The sequence below is a fragment of the Staurois parvus genome, unplaced genomic scaffold, assembly GCF_062004578.1.
Source record: "Staurois parvus isolate SC_StPar_1 unplaced genomic scaffold, SC_StPar_1.0 ptg000716l, whole genome shotgun sequence".
Classification (NCBI taxonomy): Eukaryota; Metazoa; Chordata; class Amphibia; order Anura; family Ranidae; genus Staurois; species Staurois parvus.
The window spans coordinates 2,124,029-2,142,305 of record NW_028318512.1 but is presented as its reverse complement, the minus strand read 5'-3'; the positions used below and the strand labels follow the sequence as shown (position 1 = coordinate 2,142,305).

The 18,277-nt window shown below is 41.4% G+C and overlaps 1 protein-coding gene across 1 annotated transcript in view; it reads left to right on the top strand.

Annotated features, from left to right (window-relative positions):
- Positions 1-18,277, top strand: part of LRP1B (LDL receptor related protein 1B) — a 2,076,109-nt gene that overhangs the window by 1,312,034 nt on the left and 745,798 nt on the right. Inside the window, exons 28-30 of the mRNA XM_089653623.1 lie at positions 5,295-5,426; positions 7,505-7,732; positions 16,102-16,276. Coding sequence (XP_089509749.1) covers positions 5,295-5,426; positions 7,505-7,732; positions 16,102-16,276 — 535 coding nt within the window. The remainder of the gene's footprint in view (positions 1-5,294; positions 5,427-7,504; positions 7,733-16,101; positions 16,277-18,277) is intronic.

Below are 18,277 nucleotides of genomic sequence, written 5' to 3'. Positions count from 1 at the left end.
CCAACCTCATCCGCAGATATTGTCAAAATCACCCACTCCGCTCCTCCCATGATGTCTTCCTCTCTAGCTCCCTCATCACCTCCTCCCCACGCTCGCCTCCAGGACTTCTCCAGAGCCTCTCCCATCCTTTGGAACTCCCTACCACAGCATGTCCGGTCAGCCCCCACCCTGTCTGCCTTTAGGCGATCTTTGAAAACACACTTCTTCAGGGAAGCCTACCCCACCTCCACCTAAGAACTGTACTTGAATCACCTCCACCAGATCATCCCCCTCAGCTATCACCTTTTTGTATCACATCCCCCTTCCTTTAAATTGTAAGCTCCATGAGCCGGGCCCTCCTATTCCTTCTGTACTGAAATGTATTGTAATTGTACTGTCTCCCTTATATTGTAAACCGCTGTGCAAACTGCTGGCGCTATATAAATCCTGTATAATAATATATACCGTATTTTCCGGCGTATAAGACGACTTTTTACCCCTTGAAAATCTTCTCAAAAGTCGGGGGTCGTCTTATACGGCATGCTGACACTTTTTAGGGGGGGGCGGCGCGGTGCCGCCTCCGCCCCCCCCCTTCCAACAGATGGGAAACTAAGTACAGGAGTGGGCAGGGGCTGCTGTCTCTTACCTGGCTCCGGTCCCACGTCGATCCGGTCCAGGAAACGCGGCTGCTCCTTCCTTCGGTTCGTCCACTGGATGTTCGCGTGGCTGCTCGGCTCCGCCTCCTCACCGGTGATTGGCCGCCAGAACTGTAGCTCAGGAAAGGCACACAGGCGGCCAATCACCGGCGAGGAGGCGGAGCTGAGCGGCCCCGCAAAAATCGAGTGGAGATGCAGGTAAGTGTGCCGTGCTTAGGTGCTGCTGCAACCACATATGCTGGCTGCAGCAGCACCATACTGGAGCAGGGGTCAGCAAGTGTCAGTGGGAGGAATAGTGCCCCATCGTTGGTGTCACTGATACCAATGATGGGGCATTATTCCTCCCACTGACACCAACGATGGGGCACTTTTCCTCCCCCCCACTGACACCAACGATGGGGCACTATTCCTCCCCCCCCCACTGACACCAACGATTGGGCACTATTCCTCCCGCCCCCACTGACACCAATGATGGGGCACTATTCCACCCCTTACTGACACCAATGATGGGGCACGATTCTTCCCACTGGTGTGCACTGGAAGAGGGGTAGTCTTATACGGCAAGTATAGCCCAAACACCACATTTTAAACAGGAAAAGTAGGGGGTCGTCTTATACGCCCAGTCGTCTTATATGCCGGAAAATACGGTATATACATACATGTAAGTGCAGCACTAATTAATCAACATGTGCATAAAAATTATACACAGTAAAGTGTACAACAAGAAAAGCGAGCAGTCCCAGAAATTGAAAAGAAAGTGTGTTAAAAGTGCAAAAACCAAATTCATTGCAAAATTTCTTCTACAGTATTCCAAGCTTCTATAGGCTTTATCCACCACATGTAACAACCGTGTGCAGGGCTTTTTTTTCTCAACAAACAGGTGCAGGAACTCCTCCTTTCAGAGTCACCCTTTGTTTTTGCACCTACCCACCTCTGAGCACCGTTCCTTGGTTCCACTCCCTACCCGCCTCCCAGTACTCACTCTTTTAGAGAATACAGAACAAAGTATAATTTTGTAATTTTTTTATGGAATTTAATGAAAACTAACTGGATGGACTTTTGTCTTTTTTCAGCCAGATTATCTATGTAACTATGTAATAACAAGAAAAGCAGTAAATAGGATCCCCTATACCTAGGAACAATAGACCCCCCCCCCCGCACCAGTGCACCACCAGCAACAAAATACCCCTCAGCAGCAATAGACCCCCAGAAGAAACAACAGATCTCCCTGCAGCCAGCATCAATAGACCCTCCAGCAGTCAGCAAAAATAGACCCCTCCCTGAACAGTAGATCTCCCCAGCAATAATTGACCCCCAGCAACATAAAACCCACAATAGACAATAGATCCCCCACCAGCAACAATAGACTTTCACAGCAGCAATATATCCCCCTCCCTTTCAGTGATAATAGATTCCCCCATCAGCCAGTATCAATAGACCCTGCAGTACACCTCAGTACCCCTTGCCATTCCATAGATCATTTAGTGCCAGAGGTGCCAGAGCTACGTTCCCCAACGTTCCCGCTGAAAAAAAGTCCTGCACGTGTGAACACAAATTACCTTAGCAAAACACATGTGACCATATAAATGGAAATGGTTATATAGTGTTCAAGATGCTCAGCCTTTTAAGAGTCTTTAATCAAAAACTCCAGAACAAATAAGCCAAAGGTACATGAAAAGAAACGGCTCTCATAGTGTAGTATAATTTGAGTTTCTAAATTTTATAAAAAACAGATATACACTCAGATTCCTTAAAGAGATCCAATTATAGTCTGAAAACAGAATACACTGCATCTTTACCATCCCATCAGCCTCTGTCTCATTCTCGGAGCCTTTTCCTGTATCAGCATATGTGGTGATGTCACTTCCATTGGCCCGACCCAACACGTTTCGACAGAGCTGATGTCATCAGGTGAGGTGGCCAGTAATATGTTACAGCTTACCAATCATTAACCATTTGCCTACCAGGCCAAATCAAACACTTCTCTCCTAAATATAAAAATCTGCATTTTTTGTTTTGCTAGAAAATTACTTAGAACCTTCAAACAGAGGCCCTAGAGAATAAAACGGTGGTTGTTGCAATTTTTTTTATGTCACACAGTATTTGTGCAGCACTTTTTTAAACACAATTTTTATAAAACAAAATACAATTTAATGAATTTTAATGCATAAACACAGTATATTACCCAATTGTTTGGTAAAGATATAAAAGATAATGTTACGCTGAGTAAATAGATACCTAGCATGTTATGCTTTAAAATTGCGCACGCTCGTGAAATGACGAAAAACTACAGTACTTAAAAACTCCATAGGCAACATTATAAAAGCCTTTACAGGTTACCATTTTAGAGTTACACAGGAAGTCGGGTGCTAGAATTATTGCTCTCTCTATAACGTTTGTGACAATACCTGACATGTGTGATGTGATCACCGCTTACATATGCGTGTGCAACCTACGTATGCGTTCACCGTTGCACGAAGAGGCGGGGGGCACTTTAAATTGTATTTTACTTAAAAAAAGTCTCTTTAATTTTTTTTATTAACTTTATTACTATCACAAAGGATGAACAACATCCCTTGTGACAGCATGGGTCTTGACAAATCCTCTTTATGGAGAGATCCGGGGTCTATTAGGCCCCAGATCTCTGCTCTGGCCTCCAAAGCAGCCGATCAGACACAGATTGGTCTGATTGGCTGTTTCATTGGCCAGTAAACACCAAACCAAAAGTGACAAAATACTGCCGGCTGCAGTCCTTGGCTCAGGACAGGAGAGCCACGATTCACATTATATGCAGCACACAGTTAACCCTTTGATAGCCCCAGATGTTTTACTGCATGTTAAAATGTCTGTCACTGCAAGGACACACAGGAAATAGTTGTTTCCTATGTGTTCCATTAACATTGCAACGCAGTCTAGACATGCTGCATTTTAATGCAGCACCCTGGCCCTAATCGCACTGCAATGTTGAGCAGCACAGTGCATTGTGCCGCCCAACATTGCAGTGAATGAAGTGCACTTTTTGTACACTTCACACAAAGTTTGTTCAAAAAAAAAAGGGAGCCATGTGATGCACTGAACTACACGTCACACCGTGGTCAGCAATACAGAGCGGCTGGAGCGATGGATCGCTTCATCTGTTCTGTGATTTACTGGCTGTGTAGTGTGAATTCTCTCTTACAGTGTTCAGCATTTCTGGCTGTAAACACTGATAGTAGGGTTGATGGCTACAGCCATGGCCCCAGTATCCCAGCTTCAACCGGAGGATGTACATCCTAAAGTGTTGAAATGTAATGATTGCATTAGTTTTCTTTTTTCTAGACTTTTATTCCTCTATTTTCACCTGGTGATCTGGTCAGTAACATGTTTCCTGTCTTAATAGAGAAGCAATGGGGAACCTTTGGACAGCAGCATTGTCTGTCTGGGGATAGGGTAGTGTTAGATGGACTAGCAGATATAGATGGACTTGGTAAACAAAAATAAAATGCTGTAAATTGTTAGCTGGAGTTCACTTTCATTTATTTTGGAAGAAAGGTTTTACATAAATGAACAAAAGCTGATCTTTGTATGCACCCGTCAGTGGTAAATAGGTGGTCTCAACCCTCTAACTGCCATTTTTGCTGGACATCTTGGTCTGGTAAAGTATGTTGAAAAATTACAGACCTAAAGAGTAGGTTTTCTTTTAAAAATATAATAAATGCATATATTTTTGTAAGTAAAACAAAAAGTGCATTTATTATTTTTTTTACACCTGAGCTTGCAGAGCATTGCACCCGCGATCAGTGAATCATGGATGCAATGTCAGGCTCCTGCAGACACTGCTAAGATCTCTTTGTATGGGCAGACAGTTACTCAGCCGCAAGAACTGTCAGAACTACAGGGGCACTGATCAACACTCTAGTAGTTCACTGAGAACTACAAGCCATCTGTTTCAGTGGCAGATGGCACTTGTAGTTTATTCATTCACAGAATGCTGTGAATCATTAACTTGCATAGGTCAAGCCCTGATCTAACTATTTTATCTTTCTTATTCATGAGCTCATCTCTTTCCTCCTTTCTCTGTGCTTCTTTGTTAGCATGATCACTGCCTCTTTTTTTCTGCTTCTTCCTCTCCTAGTCTGAGCTCTGCTGTACAGGGACTGGAAGAGTCTGATACCAAGCCAAATGCAGTTATTAACACTACTCAAATTAATTTAAAAAATGCACTTTAATAATGTATTAATGAATACAAAACCACATTAATTTGTGTATTTTATATCTCCTTGGAATTCAGATTTAATTTCTCCTTCGTTTTGCACTATTTCATCTTTGGTTGAAAGCCATCAAAAATAAGTTTGCATTTTTGTCAGACATGCTGCATACTCCCTATTCTCTTCAGGCATTCTACTATTAAACATTTTCAAATTAAATTATAAATGAAATGAACGCATTCTGCCAACCACAAGAAAGTCAACATTCCTTTTGGGGTCTTTTACATCTCTTGGGGGGCCCCTCTTAGGGACCTTCTTTGTTCTAAAAACTTGGATGAGCTCCCTTGTCTAATTATGTCAAATTTTCTATCTTAATAAAAATAAATGTTTTGTATTCCGATGAAGTATTTGTTTCCATTGATCATATTTTCCTTTACAGAGAAGTCTAAGCATTTTCATATTGTCCTTTCAGCTCCCAATCCTTGTGCTGCTGGCAATGGAAGGGGCCCATGTTCTCATCTGTGCCTGATCAACTTCAACAGAACCGCGGCTTGTGGCTGTCCACACCTGATGAAGCTATCTTCCGACAAGAAGACATGCCGAGGTAAAAATTGATGCTGATGTTAGGAATTTTCCATACAAGTAAATGGCTGCTCCCCAGTCTGTCCTGCACAGAGATCTGGTTCCAGGATGGCATGATTTTTTTTTAAAAATACTTATCTATGTGAATGCAGCATTGATCCGATGCTGCATCTTTCCCCTGCTGACTCTAAGAGTAAGAACTGAGCAATCAAACACTGCTGATCGCTCAGTTCTCCCAGCCTCTCTAAGAAGAGAGTGGTGAGTGTCTTCGCTGCTGCCTTCTCTGCCCCCCAGCGCTCACCAGAATGCTTGGCTGTGGAGAGGGTGGGAGCAGCTGGCTCAGGCTCTCTGGGAAGCTGAGCTAGATGCCGGTCCAGGCTCCTGGTTGGATCCCAACCATATGGTCGCAATCTTTCCCACAGCCTGGACTGGCTCTGTGACATTAGTGTGCACAGTGTGCTTTTGTCTGTTGTCCGCTGAATACAGGTCACAGGAGTGTAGAACGAACTGCACTCCTGTTATCCACAGAAGTACAGCCAAACAAGCTTTGGCTATACTTCTCCTTTAATAAAATGCAGTATTTTAGAGGTTTCAAAATAGTTTTCATTTTCAATAGTGTCCATTTTTTTTTGTTTTTTTTACTCTCTTGGCAATTGGATTTTAACATGTAGAAGTGCTGGGTTTTGAATCACAAGTGCACTGCTGGGCATAGTTGGTATTTTAGCCAGGTTTCTGTCACTGGCTTTATTCATTCCTAACCGTTCACAGCTTAGAGGCACAAATCCCAGTGGTCATGCTTGTTCCTTACAGCATGGCCAAGTTGAAACTTCTGCTGAAGGAGATAACTGCACAAATAACTGTATTTCATTTTGGCCAATATTAAATACAAGTTTCATTGATGAACAGGAAAGTGTTGTGTGTAGACTTTGCAAAATCATATCTAGACACACAAAAATATATTTTACTTCAGCAGTCAGAATACTCAATAAGAACATCTGTCTGTCCTGATAAAATACTATTGACCTTATCAGTTCCTTCATCCCTATTTTACCCAACAAAGAGATTCTGTCTTCATTTTCAGTTTACACTTGTGGTGCTCTCTGAAAAGAGATCCTTGGTGGAGAAAGCGGTGAAAAGACATTCTTCCTCTTCTCAGTACTTTTTAATCCCTAAAAACCTGCACCAGCACACTGCAACTGTGTGCATTGCAGTTCGGTGGTTGCAATGTAACCCTATTCAATGCAGTTGAAAGCCCATGCAGTGCAACCCCATGCACAGGGGTGGACTATCAACTCATGGGGCCCCTGGGCAATAGGGGATCATGGGGCCCCTGTGTCCTCGCCCACACCCAAAAAAACCTGTGAAAAAGCCAATGATAGATACCAGGGGCATCTCATGGGGCCCCCTACTGAGCCCAGGCCCTCAGGCAGTGCCCGAGTGCTTGAATGGTCAGTCCACCCCTGCCCATGCAGCAGTTGGGTGGTTTCAATGCAGCAGTTAGATGGTTGCAGAACAGCCCTATTCAGCTCAATGGGTCGCTTTTGATGGGCAGTATTGCCCGTTAAGCGCAAGAAAGGGGATAATGTTTGCCACGTCATGGCATGTGTACACCCATGTCTGCTGCCTTTGCAACTTAAGGAGAAGCAGCTCAGACACGTGTTTTTACCTCCCACTAACTACTAATTCAAACAAGTCCTAAAAAAATCAATGTGCCTTCAAAACCTGAGATGTTCACTGTATACAACGCCAGGACTATCCATTTTTATAAGAGTTGTCTTAATGAATTGCAACCTCCTACAGTGTTAAAAATGTATGTTGGGGGGCATTGATAAAAATGACCAGCACCTGTTTACAAACTGAACATTAATAAAAATGTATTTAGATTATTTGGCATTTGGATTATTATACAGATTTGCTTTTAATTATACAAGTAAGCGGTCACTTGATGGACATAGGACTTTTTCACCAGCTATGTATCACTGTGTGTGTTGACATAGAAGGTTGTAGCTACAAATAGTGGTACGCAAGCAAATATATTTTCGTAAAGGTAGAAAACATATAAAGTGACAGATGTTCATTCTTATTTTCCTTCATTTTCAGAGATAAAAAAGTTTCTTGTCTATGCCAGAAGATCAGAAATACGAGGAGTTGACATAGACAACCCTTACTTCAACTTCATTACAGCCTTTACTGTTCCAGACATTGATGATGTTACAGTGGTGGACTTTGATGCTCTTGAAGAAAGATTGTACTGGACAGATGTGAAGACTCAGACAATCAAACGTGCATTCATTAACGGAACGGGTCTGGAGACAGTCATATCAGGAGGTAAACCTACAAACCAGCTTTTCTGTTTCATAAAATGCAGCCACCTTGTAACCACCTTGGTCATCTCATTTTAGGAACGGATTTCTGTGGGCTAAATAAAGTGCACCATGCACAGAATGCCATGGTGCCTCATCTATTGGTGGAGATTCCTCAATGATATGTGTCACACATTTTAACATCTTCCAGCGTCAGCTTACTTTTATGTCTCTTGGTCACATGACATCCCAAAGCCACTAAGGAAGTTGTTGCTGAAAGATGTCCTTCTGGCAGGTGCTTTGATCACAGGTAGGAGTGAGTTAGCTATATAATGCCAAGAATGTGTCACTGACTGCAGGTCCTAATCTAATCAATGTCTAAATGTTTAATTTTCTCTATTTTGGGCCATTGGTCCATCATATTTTATTAGTACTGGCCCATGGGGCAAATGATCTCCTGCCTCCAAGCCCAGTCCTCCTCTAACTATTAATGTGGGTTGACTGGGGTGATGATTCAGCCTATGGACAACTTAAAAGATCAATGTGGTCACTAGATGTAGTATTTAGGAAACAGGATTGGATTTAGATAAGACAGGGTTCACAACAAAATTGGGGTTTCTATTGTTAATGCATTAGGTTAGATACATTGTTGCAAGTCATTTTTTTTTTCTTTTTCTTTTTTCATTTCCTTTTCCTTCCTTTCCTTTTCCTTCCTTTCCTTTTCCTTTTCCCTCCTTTCCTTTTCTTTCATTCCCTTCCCCTTTCTTTTTCCTCTTTTACTTTCCATTTCCTTCCTTTTTGTTTTCTTTCCTTTTCTTTTCCTTTTCCTTTCATTTAATTTTCCTTTCCTCTTCCTTTCCTCTTCCTTTTCTCTTCCTTTCCTTTTCATTTAATTTCCCCTTTCTTTTCTTTCCTTTTTCTTTCCCTTGCCTTCCCTTTCCTTTCCTTTTCCCTCCTTTTCTCATGCTTTCATTCCCCTTTCCTTTTATTTCCTTTCCTTTTCCATAAATTTCACTTTCTTTCCCTTTCCATTTCACTTTCCTTTCTTTTCCTTTTCATTTAATTTCCATCTCCTTTCCCTTTCTCTTTCTTTTTTTTCTCTTTCCTTCCTTTTTCCTCTTCTTTTTCTTTCCCTGTCCTTTTCCTAAAAACTATGTTATGTTATAATTGTTGTCTGTGTATCCATTGTGGAGTTTTCCCCTCACTTTCTGTGTGATCACTGGGACAGACCGTAAACAAAATGTTTCCATAGCCAAGGAAATGAGTTTTTGTAGAGGAGTTGGAAGAATTAGATCAGCTGTCAGGTTGCTATCATTGTCTTTGTTCATATTGAGGTAATTCTTCTATATTTCCATGGGGCCACCAGGATAGGAAGTGAAGAGAAATCTTCCCAGCAGGGTCACGGAGATTCTGACCATTTTTTTTTTAGTGCAAGACTACAAGAATAGTCGAGTCCTGAGTTTATGACAGGTATTTTGGGTATCAGATATTTGAAAAAGAAATGTGAAATACATAGATGGAGGGCTCCTTGTGCTTTTTTAGAGCAGAGTCAGTTTAATTTCTAATAGTTAAGTGAAAGGAAAACTCTTGAGAGTCAGCTATCACTGAAACAGGTGTCCGTATTAGTTTTCTATTTTGGTTCTGGTGACAGCTCAAAATTTTGGATTTTCCCTCACTTTCAGACTTGGTAACAATCTTCAAGAGAAATGGAGAGAACTAGTGGAGACTCAGACAGCAGTAATAACCTGGGTATGGAAGAAGGAAAGCACTAAAAGCAAAGGGCTTGTTCACACTAGGCTGTTTTGCCAACGCTTGCCAAACGCCCCTATAGCGTTTGGCAAGCGTTGGTCCGGTGTTTGCGGAGCGTTTTTAACGCTCGGCAAACACTCCGCAAACGCCGCATGCGCGGTTTAGCGGCGGTTGCTAGGCGTTTGCCGAGCGTTAATAACGCCCCACAAATGCCTATAATGCATTTGAGTGGTGTTACCGCTCCGCAAACGCCCCGCAAACGCCCCGCAACCGTGTCGCAAACGCACCGCAAACGCCGGCCGGGCGTTTGCGGAGCGGCACCATAGACGAGAATAGGAGGCTTCAAAGCCTCCTGACTCGACCAGAGGCGTCCGTTTTGCCGCGACGCAACGCGACGCGACGCAAACGCTCCTGTTAGAACAGCACCATGTGCTGTAATGTGCAGAGTTGGCAGAGGCGTTTGGGAAGCGGTAAAAACGCTTCCCAAACGCCTCTCTGCCGCCTGCACACAAGGCTAGTGTGAACGTAGCCTAAAAGTCCAGCGTTATTTTTTTTCAGATTCCTATGTCCGAAAAATATAATGCATTTTGAGGATTCAAAGGGTCTTCCTTCATCAGGGCTTGGTAATGTTGAACAAAGTGTGTACAGAACTGAAAAAAATAGTGGGCTTTTGGGGCAAATTAGTGTGACACTCCAGTTGCCAGTTAAGCCTTAAATCCAAAACATTTCAGGGATTCAGATGATAACTTGCCATCAGGGTTTAGGACTTAAAGTGGTTGTAAACCTCAGACATGAAATATGAACAAAGCATATCTGTGTCAAAGCATATCTGTATAAGTGTCATTTCTGTCTGCTGCTTCAGTCCTCTGCTATCAGCATGAGTCACTTCTGACACATTTTTCTGAAACCAAGAGAAAAATTGTGACAGGGGAAGGAGTTCCAGCCTGTGATTGGCAGCTTCAGCTCTGTTCCTGTGTGCTGTGTGAAGGGGGTGGTGTCTCTTTCTTACAATTGGCTCTCAGAGCTCTGCAGTGTGTAATTTCAGTTCTCCGCCCCCTGTTTTCTGAAACCTCATACACGCTGTATAAATTCTGGACTTTGAACCTCTGTAGAAAAAGAATACAGCAGATAAACAGGTACAAATTACAAAGGAGGCTTTGTTTCATCTCTGTAAACCCTTACCAATACCCAGTGAAGCTTTTATATACAGGTGATATGCAGCCATTTTAAGGCTTAATCTTTATCTGGAGCGATCTTCCTGATTACCCATTAGTATCTCTATGTTATCAGTCCACAAGACTTGTGGAAAAGGAAGCCTTTGAACCCCCCACAACATGTTGCATTTTTATGACATATGGGTCTGAATAAAATTGAACCTGGACTTTATACATTCTGCTTTTGGCATTTTCTTCCTTGCACATTCAGTCCTACTCAATACCTTTGGCCACCATCCCTGGGGAGCTGCCTAAAGAGAATCTTTCTTTCCACATTACTTAAAGCTGAACTAAAGGCAAAACTTAAAACATGTTAACAGGCAGGCTTTTTATTGCAGAATGTGTTTTTAATATAAAAAAGAAGAAAAAATACAATTATTGGATTTATAGACATGTTATTCTTCACCTACTATAATTTACATTAAATTGCAAATAATCTCCTTATGCGTACATTTGCAGCTTAGTTTATACCAAAAGCCCCTGGGCGGCAGGGTGTTATCTTGAAAGGCTCCTGTACTGATTTACATCATATGTTTCTGTTGCTGACTGGACACATAGAAGGGTTACAGTATCCTGTGTTATCTCTCCCCACAGCCCTTCTTTCTTCAGTTGTATGAGCTATTTATAATGCCAGAGACGGCGACTGGAGAGCCTGTCTTCCATCTGCCATGATCCAATTCACAGACAGATAGGACTTACCTTTCACCTTGTCTTTATGCTATCACTCTGAGAAAGTGTTGTTGGGCTTATTCAGTTTGAACAAGTGTGAGGATTGAACTAAAAGATCCATGTTAATACACATTTAAATCTAAATTCTGGGCAGATCTAAAAAATACTAATGAACGCAGCTCTGTATTCATTAGTGCTGTAGCGGTACTCCCGAAAGAGCTGCTAGTTTAGAGGCTGCCAGATACCCAAAGCACAGTTCAGGCGCACTGACACAGAAAGCAGTCTAGGGGATGTCTTTTTGTGATTTTATTTCTGAATAACTTGGATGGGGTGTAGTGTAGTATAGGATACTCCAGAACCCCTAACAGAAAAAGGAGGACACACTCTATGTTGCAAACTTCAAAAAAAGATCTTCTGCCCAGCTTAGAGGAAAATCCTCCCATGAGAGTTTAGAAAGGGCTGGAGGAATGAACCCCTCAGGAGAGGAACTATTTGGTCCTAGTTCAAAGTACAACTTTCCTACAAGAAACTAGGGGAATACCAGAGGTATGAAACCCTCATGAGAGGAACTACTTGGCCTTAGTTCAAAATAGAACTTTCCCATAACAAACTAGGGGAAAACCAGAGTTATGAAACCTTCATGAGAGGAACTACTTGCCTCTAGTTCAAAGTACAACTTGCCCACAAGAGACTAGGGGAAGACCAGAGATCTAAACCCCTCAGGAGAGGAATTATTCGGCCCTAATTGAAAGTACAACTTGCCCATGAGAGACTAAGGAAAGACCAGAGGTATAAGGTCCTCAGGAGAGGAACTACTTGGCCCAGCTATCCCAATAGTGCACAGTCACCAGGATCTTGAGATAGAGTAGTACTTACAAGGTCAGTGGACCACTGTGCCCTTTCAGCTTCCTCCAGGTGCCTTCCAGTGAGGCTATGCTGACTGGATCCTTAGGTGAAGTCTTGGAGTGTCAGAGAAACTTCCAGATGTAGGCCTCCCACCTCTGCACAGCCAGGACCTCAATGAACAGCAACTTGAAACAGCAGTACAGCTTGGGGTAGGGGGTATCCATCCTCACCTACACAGGTGGAATCCTTTCAACAGGAAGACCCAGATGTTCTAAAACTCAGATTAGTTATGTGCTCTTCAGCCACCTCCTGGGCCCACCTCCCCAGGAATTGGCTACAACAAAATACATATTCATGCTGCCTATTTGCCTTGATCCACTCCTATGTTCCAGAACTTTCTAGAAGGCAGAGGAGAGCAATCAAACCTGCAGCCTGTGAAATCCAAAACAGCCAAAAGAAATCAACAACTGCTTACTGATTACACAGGATCCAAAAAACAACTACATTTACCAAACATCCTAGCCACCTAACTAGGAAGATACTACAGTACATTATTCCAAGCCTTTTTTATGTGAGCAGTGTAAATATCCAAATGTGATTAAGTAACAGCCTTTGCAATCATTGCACAGTGATGCTCAGACTGAGAGAGGGAGAAGCAATTCAAGAAGCTAATCAGTTATGCAAGTGTCAAAAACCTAAACTTTTTCTTTTTCTCTTTTGGATAGAATAGGGTTGAATCCCTGTGGGGTTGTTTTTTTTATTTCCATCTGTGTCCCATTGGGGAGACCTCTCTTCATGTGCTGTGCTGAAGACTGGGTAAGAAGTGAGAGGCAATCCCGTTAGACACTTGTCACTGATATAAGTGCCCTCATTAAAAGATTTCCACTTTATCTCTTTTCTGGTGACAACTCAGAATATTGGATTTTCCTTCATGTTAAGTCCTGATTACAGTGGTTATCAGGACATGTAGAGAGAAAGAATCTCCCTAGTAGACACATAGATCTGAGGTTCTAACCACAAGAAAAAAAAAAGTCTGCAACTACATTTTAACCATTTACCGTCTGCCCTATAGCAGAAGTACTGCTACAGGGTGGCATGGGTACACAAAATCACGTATATATATACATGATTTTGTATTTGGGGATAGGGGGCGCGTGTGCACCCTACCCGCACCGCCATTCGTGGCCATGGCTGTCAATCACCTGGTCCTGGCTGGTGATTACTCGCCGGCGCCCGTGATTGCGAAGCATCTCTGATGGGGGGGGGGAGAACTGTTTGTAAACAAAACAGTTCTCCTCCCTGGCAGCTCATGCACACTGATTTGCATGGCTGTGCCCACTACACTATGTGAGTGGTCCTGCTGTTTCCTGGGACCTGGGACATGTCCCAAGAGGCTTCAATCGGGGGGTCAATTTCCACTTAGATCGCTTAGGAGGACATGGGGCGGATACCTGTCAAAACCAGATACCCATTCCCCCTTAAATAAAGATATCCAGAAGTTGTAGAGGAGGGAGAAGAATCAGAAGAGCAAAACTTCCCCTTATGGATGAAGTTCTGCTTTAAGTCTCAATGCACTTCAAGTGTACCATTCACTCTTAAACACTTTGGTAGAGAATTCTGGAGCTTGGGCCCACAGAAACACAAGATAACGTTTCACTCTTTAATTTGGCTTTAGAAATAGCAAATAGCAAATACTGTATGTTACAATTTATTGACCAGAGTAGGGATGAGTTTCAGGTTTGCTGCCACCATGGGTTTGTGTCAAATCCCTCAGAATCCCTCAAACTTTAAGCCGAAAACTTTGCAGGTTCACCATCAGAATTAAGGAACAATCTAAACTATAAAGCTTTTTTCTCTTCATGTGGTGACATTTCTGATTGGAAATGTGAGTGATAATTTACATCAGTTACGGTTGTATCTCAACTATCTGTCAAAAATCCAGTTCCTTGTGTGGCATATTGATCGAATGGGTTGATGACTATAGACTGATTATTTCGGAAGAGATCACTTGGAAAAGAAATCATTCATTTATCAAAGCATGTATGGCCACCATAAGATGCAGTGAGGAAAGGCTAAGCAAAGAGTTAATAAGGAAAAGTATTTTAAATTCAATTCTCAAAGCCACAGGCAACCAGTAAAGAGATTTAAGAATTGGAATAACGTGATCTCTTCTTCTGGTACAATTAAGAACTATAGCGCCAATGTTCTGGACCCCTTACAAGCTAATAATGGAAATCTTTAGTAAACCTAATCAAAAAGCATTGTGATAATCCAGTCTGGATGATACAAGAGCTTGAATCTACTTTTATCAGCTGTTGGGAGAATATCACAGACCCTAGGAATAATGGCAAATTGACAGTACTGTGTTATGAAACAAAAGAAAACCAAAGACAGTGATGTTAACCATGGAGTCCAGTTATTATTTTCTAGTGCAGTTAATAAAAAATGACGTATCTTATTGGCTGCCATAGCCGCCTTTCCTTTTTCTTTGGTTTTTCTTCACTAAATGACAATGTGACTTTGCTAAGGCCATCAGCTGAAGTTAAATACAGTCTAACACATCTTTGTGCGTATAATATTATTCTGGGAATTGGGTACTTGTATTATTTGCTTTTACTTTTGCCTCTCCATTACAGCTGCTGTGGATTACATTATTAAGGATGACACGTGTACTCATCTCCCATGTGGTGGGGAACATTTGCTGCTCGAACATAAACATTTGACAGGACATTTTCTAAAGAATACCCAAAGCACCAAAACTGACTATCTTCATTTGCATGGCCGCAGTCTATAGGATAGAGTTTTATTTTTCCCAACATGTATTCCAGTGAATTATTATTGACCGTAAGTGTAGCTTAATGATAATTGTTGCTGCAGGATTTCAACGTGCTCGGCAGTAAGACGTTAATGATTATTAATGTCCTCTCAAAGAGCCAATAGAGGATACAATTATGGTTGCGTAGAATCTTTTGGCTACAATAAAGTGATAATTGAATTTGATCTAAAGGGCAAATTCGACTAAATGGTTACATATATAGTAACAAATACATACTCTATCTAGCCAAAAGTATGTAGACATCGATTGCATCTACCTATATGGTCAAATGTATGTGGACACCTCTGCAAAATGTTACATTTAGGTGTTTCCAGTAAAGAGGACTGTTAATGTTATAACATACAAAGGCACTTTAGACTTTTAGAGTGTGATTTTCTAACATTTAGGTAACATTTTGGGGAAGACCCCTTTCTTTCCAGCTCAATTTTCTGATGTACACAAAGACAGGTCCACAAGGATATGAGTTTATGAGTTTGGTGTAGCCTGACTGTGAAAACCTTTAGGATGATCTGGAATGCTGATTCTGACCCAGGTCTACTACTTTACCATCAGTAGCTGACCTTTTGGTGTAATGGGCACCAATTTCATAGATGCAATCCAATTTTTTTGGAAAGCTTTCCTAGATGTGTAGAGGCTTTTTAAACACAAAAAGAAAGCCAATACATGTTAATGCCTGTGGTTTTGGAGTGAGTCATCCAACAATCCCATAGGTGTGATGGTATAGGTGTTATTTTAGCTGCCAAAATGTTTGTAGTATATAAAAAAAAATGTGATCTGATGACCATTGCCCTCGGGATGCATGACATAATGAAAGAGACACTGCATTGCAGTCTTCGTGCCACTCACCCACCTATGCCTGCTCTTTTGTCTACCAGTGAACTTCCCAATGGCCACCTTGAGTGCATTTTCTCTTATAAGACCACCTAATTAATCAGATTTCCCTCCCCTCACCAGCTGACACAGCAGGCACTTTCCATCTGGTATGTGGTAGCTTTCAAATATAGATTTTATACCTTACTAAGGAATACATACGCAAATTAAAGTTACAGGTTCTGTTTCTTGCTTATGTTTACCTTTTAGATATTCACAGTATCCGAGGTCTAGCTGTGGACTGGATATCACGTAATTTGTACTGGATCAGCTCAGAGTTTGACGAAACCCAAATTAACGTGGCCAGGTTGGATGGGTCTTTGAAGACATCAGTCATACATGGCATCGATAAAGCACAGAGCCTAGCTATTCACCCAGCTAGAGGGTAAAGTATAATTTTCTTCTTTTTCTTTTTGAAATTGATTTCCTTGATGTGATTGGCAGAAGGATGCAGCAGGTTAGCAATTGTTCCATGTATAATAATTACATTAAAGACAAATGCACTTCTTCTGCACAAAGGGGTGACCAAGTAGTGCTGTGGCATTGGACAGCGAGATGCCTTGCCAGCATGGCAGTAGAGTAGATGCTATTGATGTTCATTTCTATCTAATACCATATTGTTTTCAGACAAACACAAAGGTGCTGGGACTACTGCACTGTGATGTGTATATATAATAAAATATAGGACAAATATGGAAGTATAGGATGAATTACACACCTGGATGCCATTTATGTTGCTATCTGTAGCTTTTTATACATCAATGTAATCCTTTAAAATGATCTGCTCAAAAACTGTAAAAGTCCCAAAGGCTGTTGTGTGCTCATTAGTTTCCTTTGTGTGTATAAAGCAGTGGAATGAACAGTTAGGTTTACCTCTTACAAAGAAATGAGAAGAGATGCTGCTCTGTTTGAGCTGCCTACCTATAAAGAGGCAGGACACATGTCAACACTGGAGAGGGCTCAGCTACACTAAATAAAAAGAATGGCAAGCTGTACCCTTCATCATATGAAACACTGTATGTTCAAATTTAGGAATCCTACTAGATGAGATTGGATCAGTAAACTAAAAACCTCCTTTAAAAAGAAAAAAAAACACTTTTCACTATTATTATACAGTGCTATGAAAACGTATTTACACCTTCCTGATTTTTGCATATTTGTCACACTTAAATGATTCAGATCATCAAACAAATTTTAATTTTACACAAAGATAACCAGTGTAAATACAAAATGCAGTTTTTAAATGATCATTTAAATTTTTAAGATAAAAAGCTGTCCAAACCTGTCTGGCCCTATGAGAAAAAACAATTGCCCCCTGCTAAATCATGAATAAACTGTGATTAACCTCATATTTTGGAAAGCTTTAGTTAAATTTTACTTGCCACACTCAGCCCTAATTACTGTCAGACCTGTTGAATCAAGAAATCCCTTAAATGGAAGCTGTCTGACAAAGTGAAGCACACCAAAAGATCTCAAAAAACAACACATCATGCCGTGATCTAAAGGAATTCAAGAACAGATGAGAAACAAAGTAATTGACATGTATCAGTCTAGAAAGGGTTACAAAGTCATTTCTAAGGTTTTGGGACTGCAGCAAACCAAGGTGAGAGCCATTATCCACAAATGAAGAAAAATTGGAACAGTGGTGAACCTTCCCAGGAGTGGCCTGCCTATCAAAATCACTCCAAGAGCACAATGATGGCTTATCCAGGAGGTCATACAGTAAAAGAACCCATAACATCTAAAAACATTCAGCCCTCACTTGCCTCAGTTAAGGTCAGTGTTTATGATTCAACAATAAGAAAGAGACTAGGCAAAAATTACATCCATGGGAGAGTTCCAAGGCGAAATCCACTGCTGACCTAAAAGAACACAAAGGCTCACATCACATTTGCCAAAAACATATCGATTATCTCCCAGACTTTTGGGTAAATATTCTGTGAACTGATGAGACAAAAGTTGAACTTTTTGGAAGGTGTGCGTCCTGTTACATCTGATGTAAAACTACCACAGCATTTCATAAAAAGAACATCATACCAACAGCCAAACATAGTGGTGGTAGTATGACCTGCGGTCTGGGGCTGCTTTGAAGCTTCAGGACATGGACGACTTGCCATTATTGATGGAACCATGACTTCTGCACTCTAGCAGAAAAACCTGAAAGGGAATGTCTGGCCTTCAGTTCATAAACTTAAGCTCAAGTGCATTTGGGTTATGCAGCAGGGGGCAATTACTTTTTCACATAGGGTTAGGCAGGTTTGGACAGCTTATTTTCCCTTAATAAATGAAATCATCATTTAAAAACTGCATTTTCTATTTACTCCAATTATATCTGTGTAATAATAAAATTTGTTTGATCTGAATCATTTACGTATAACAAACATGC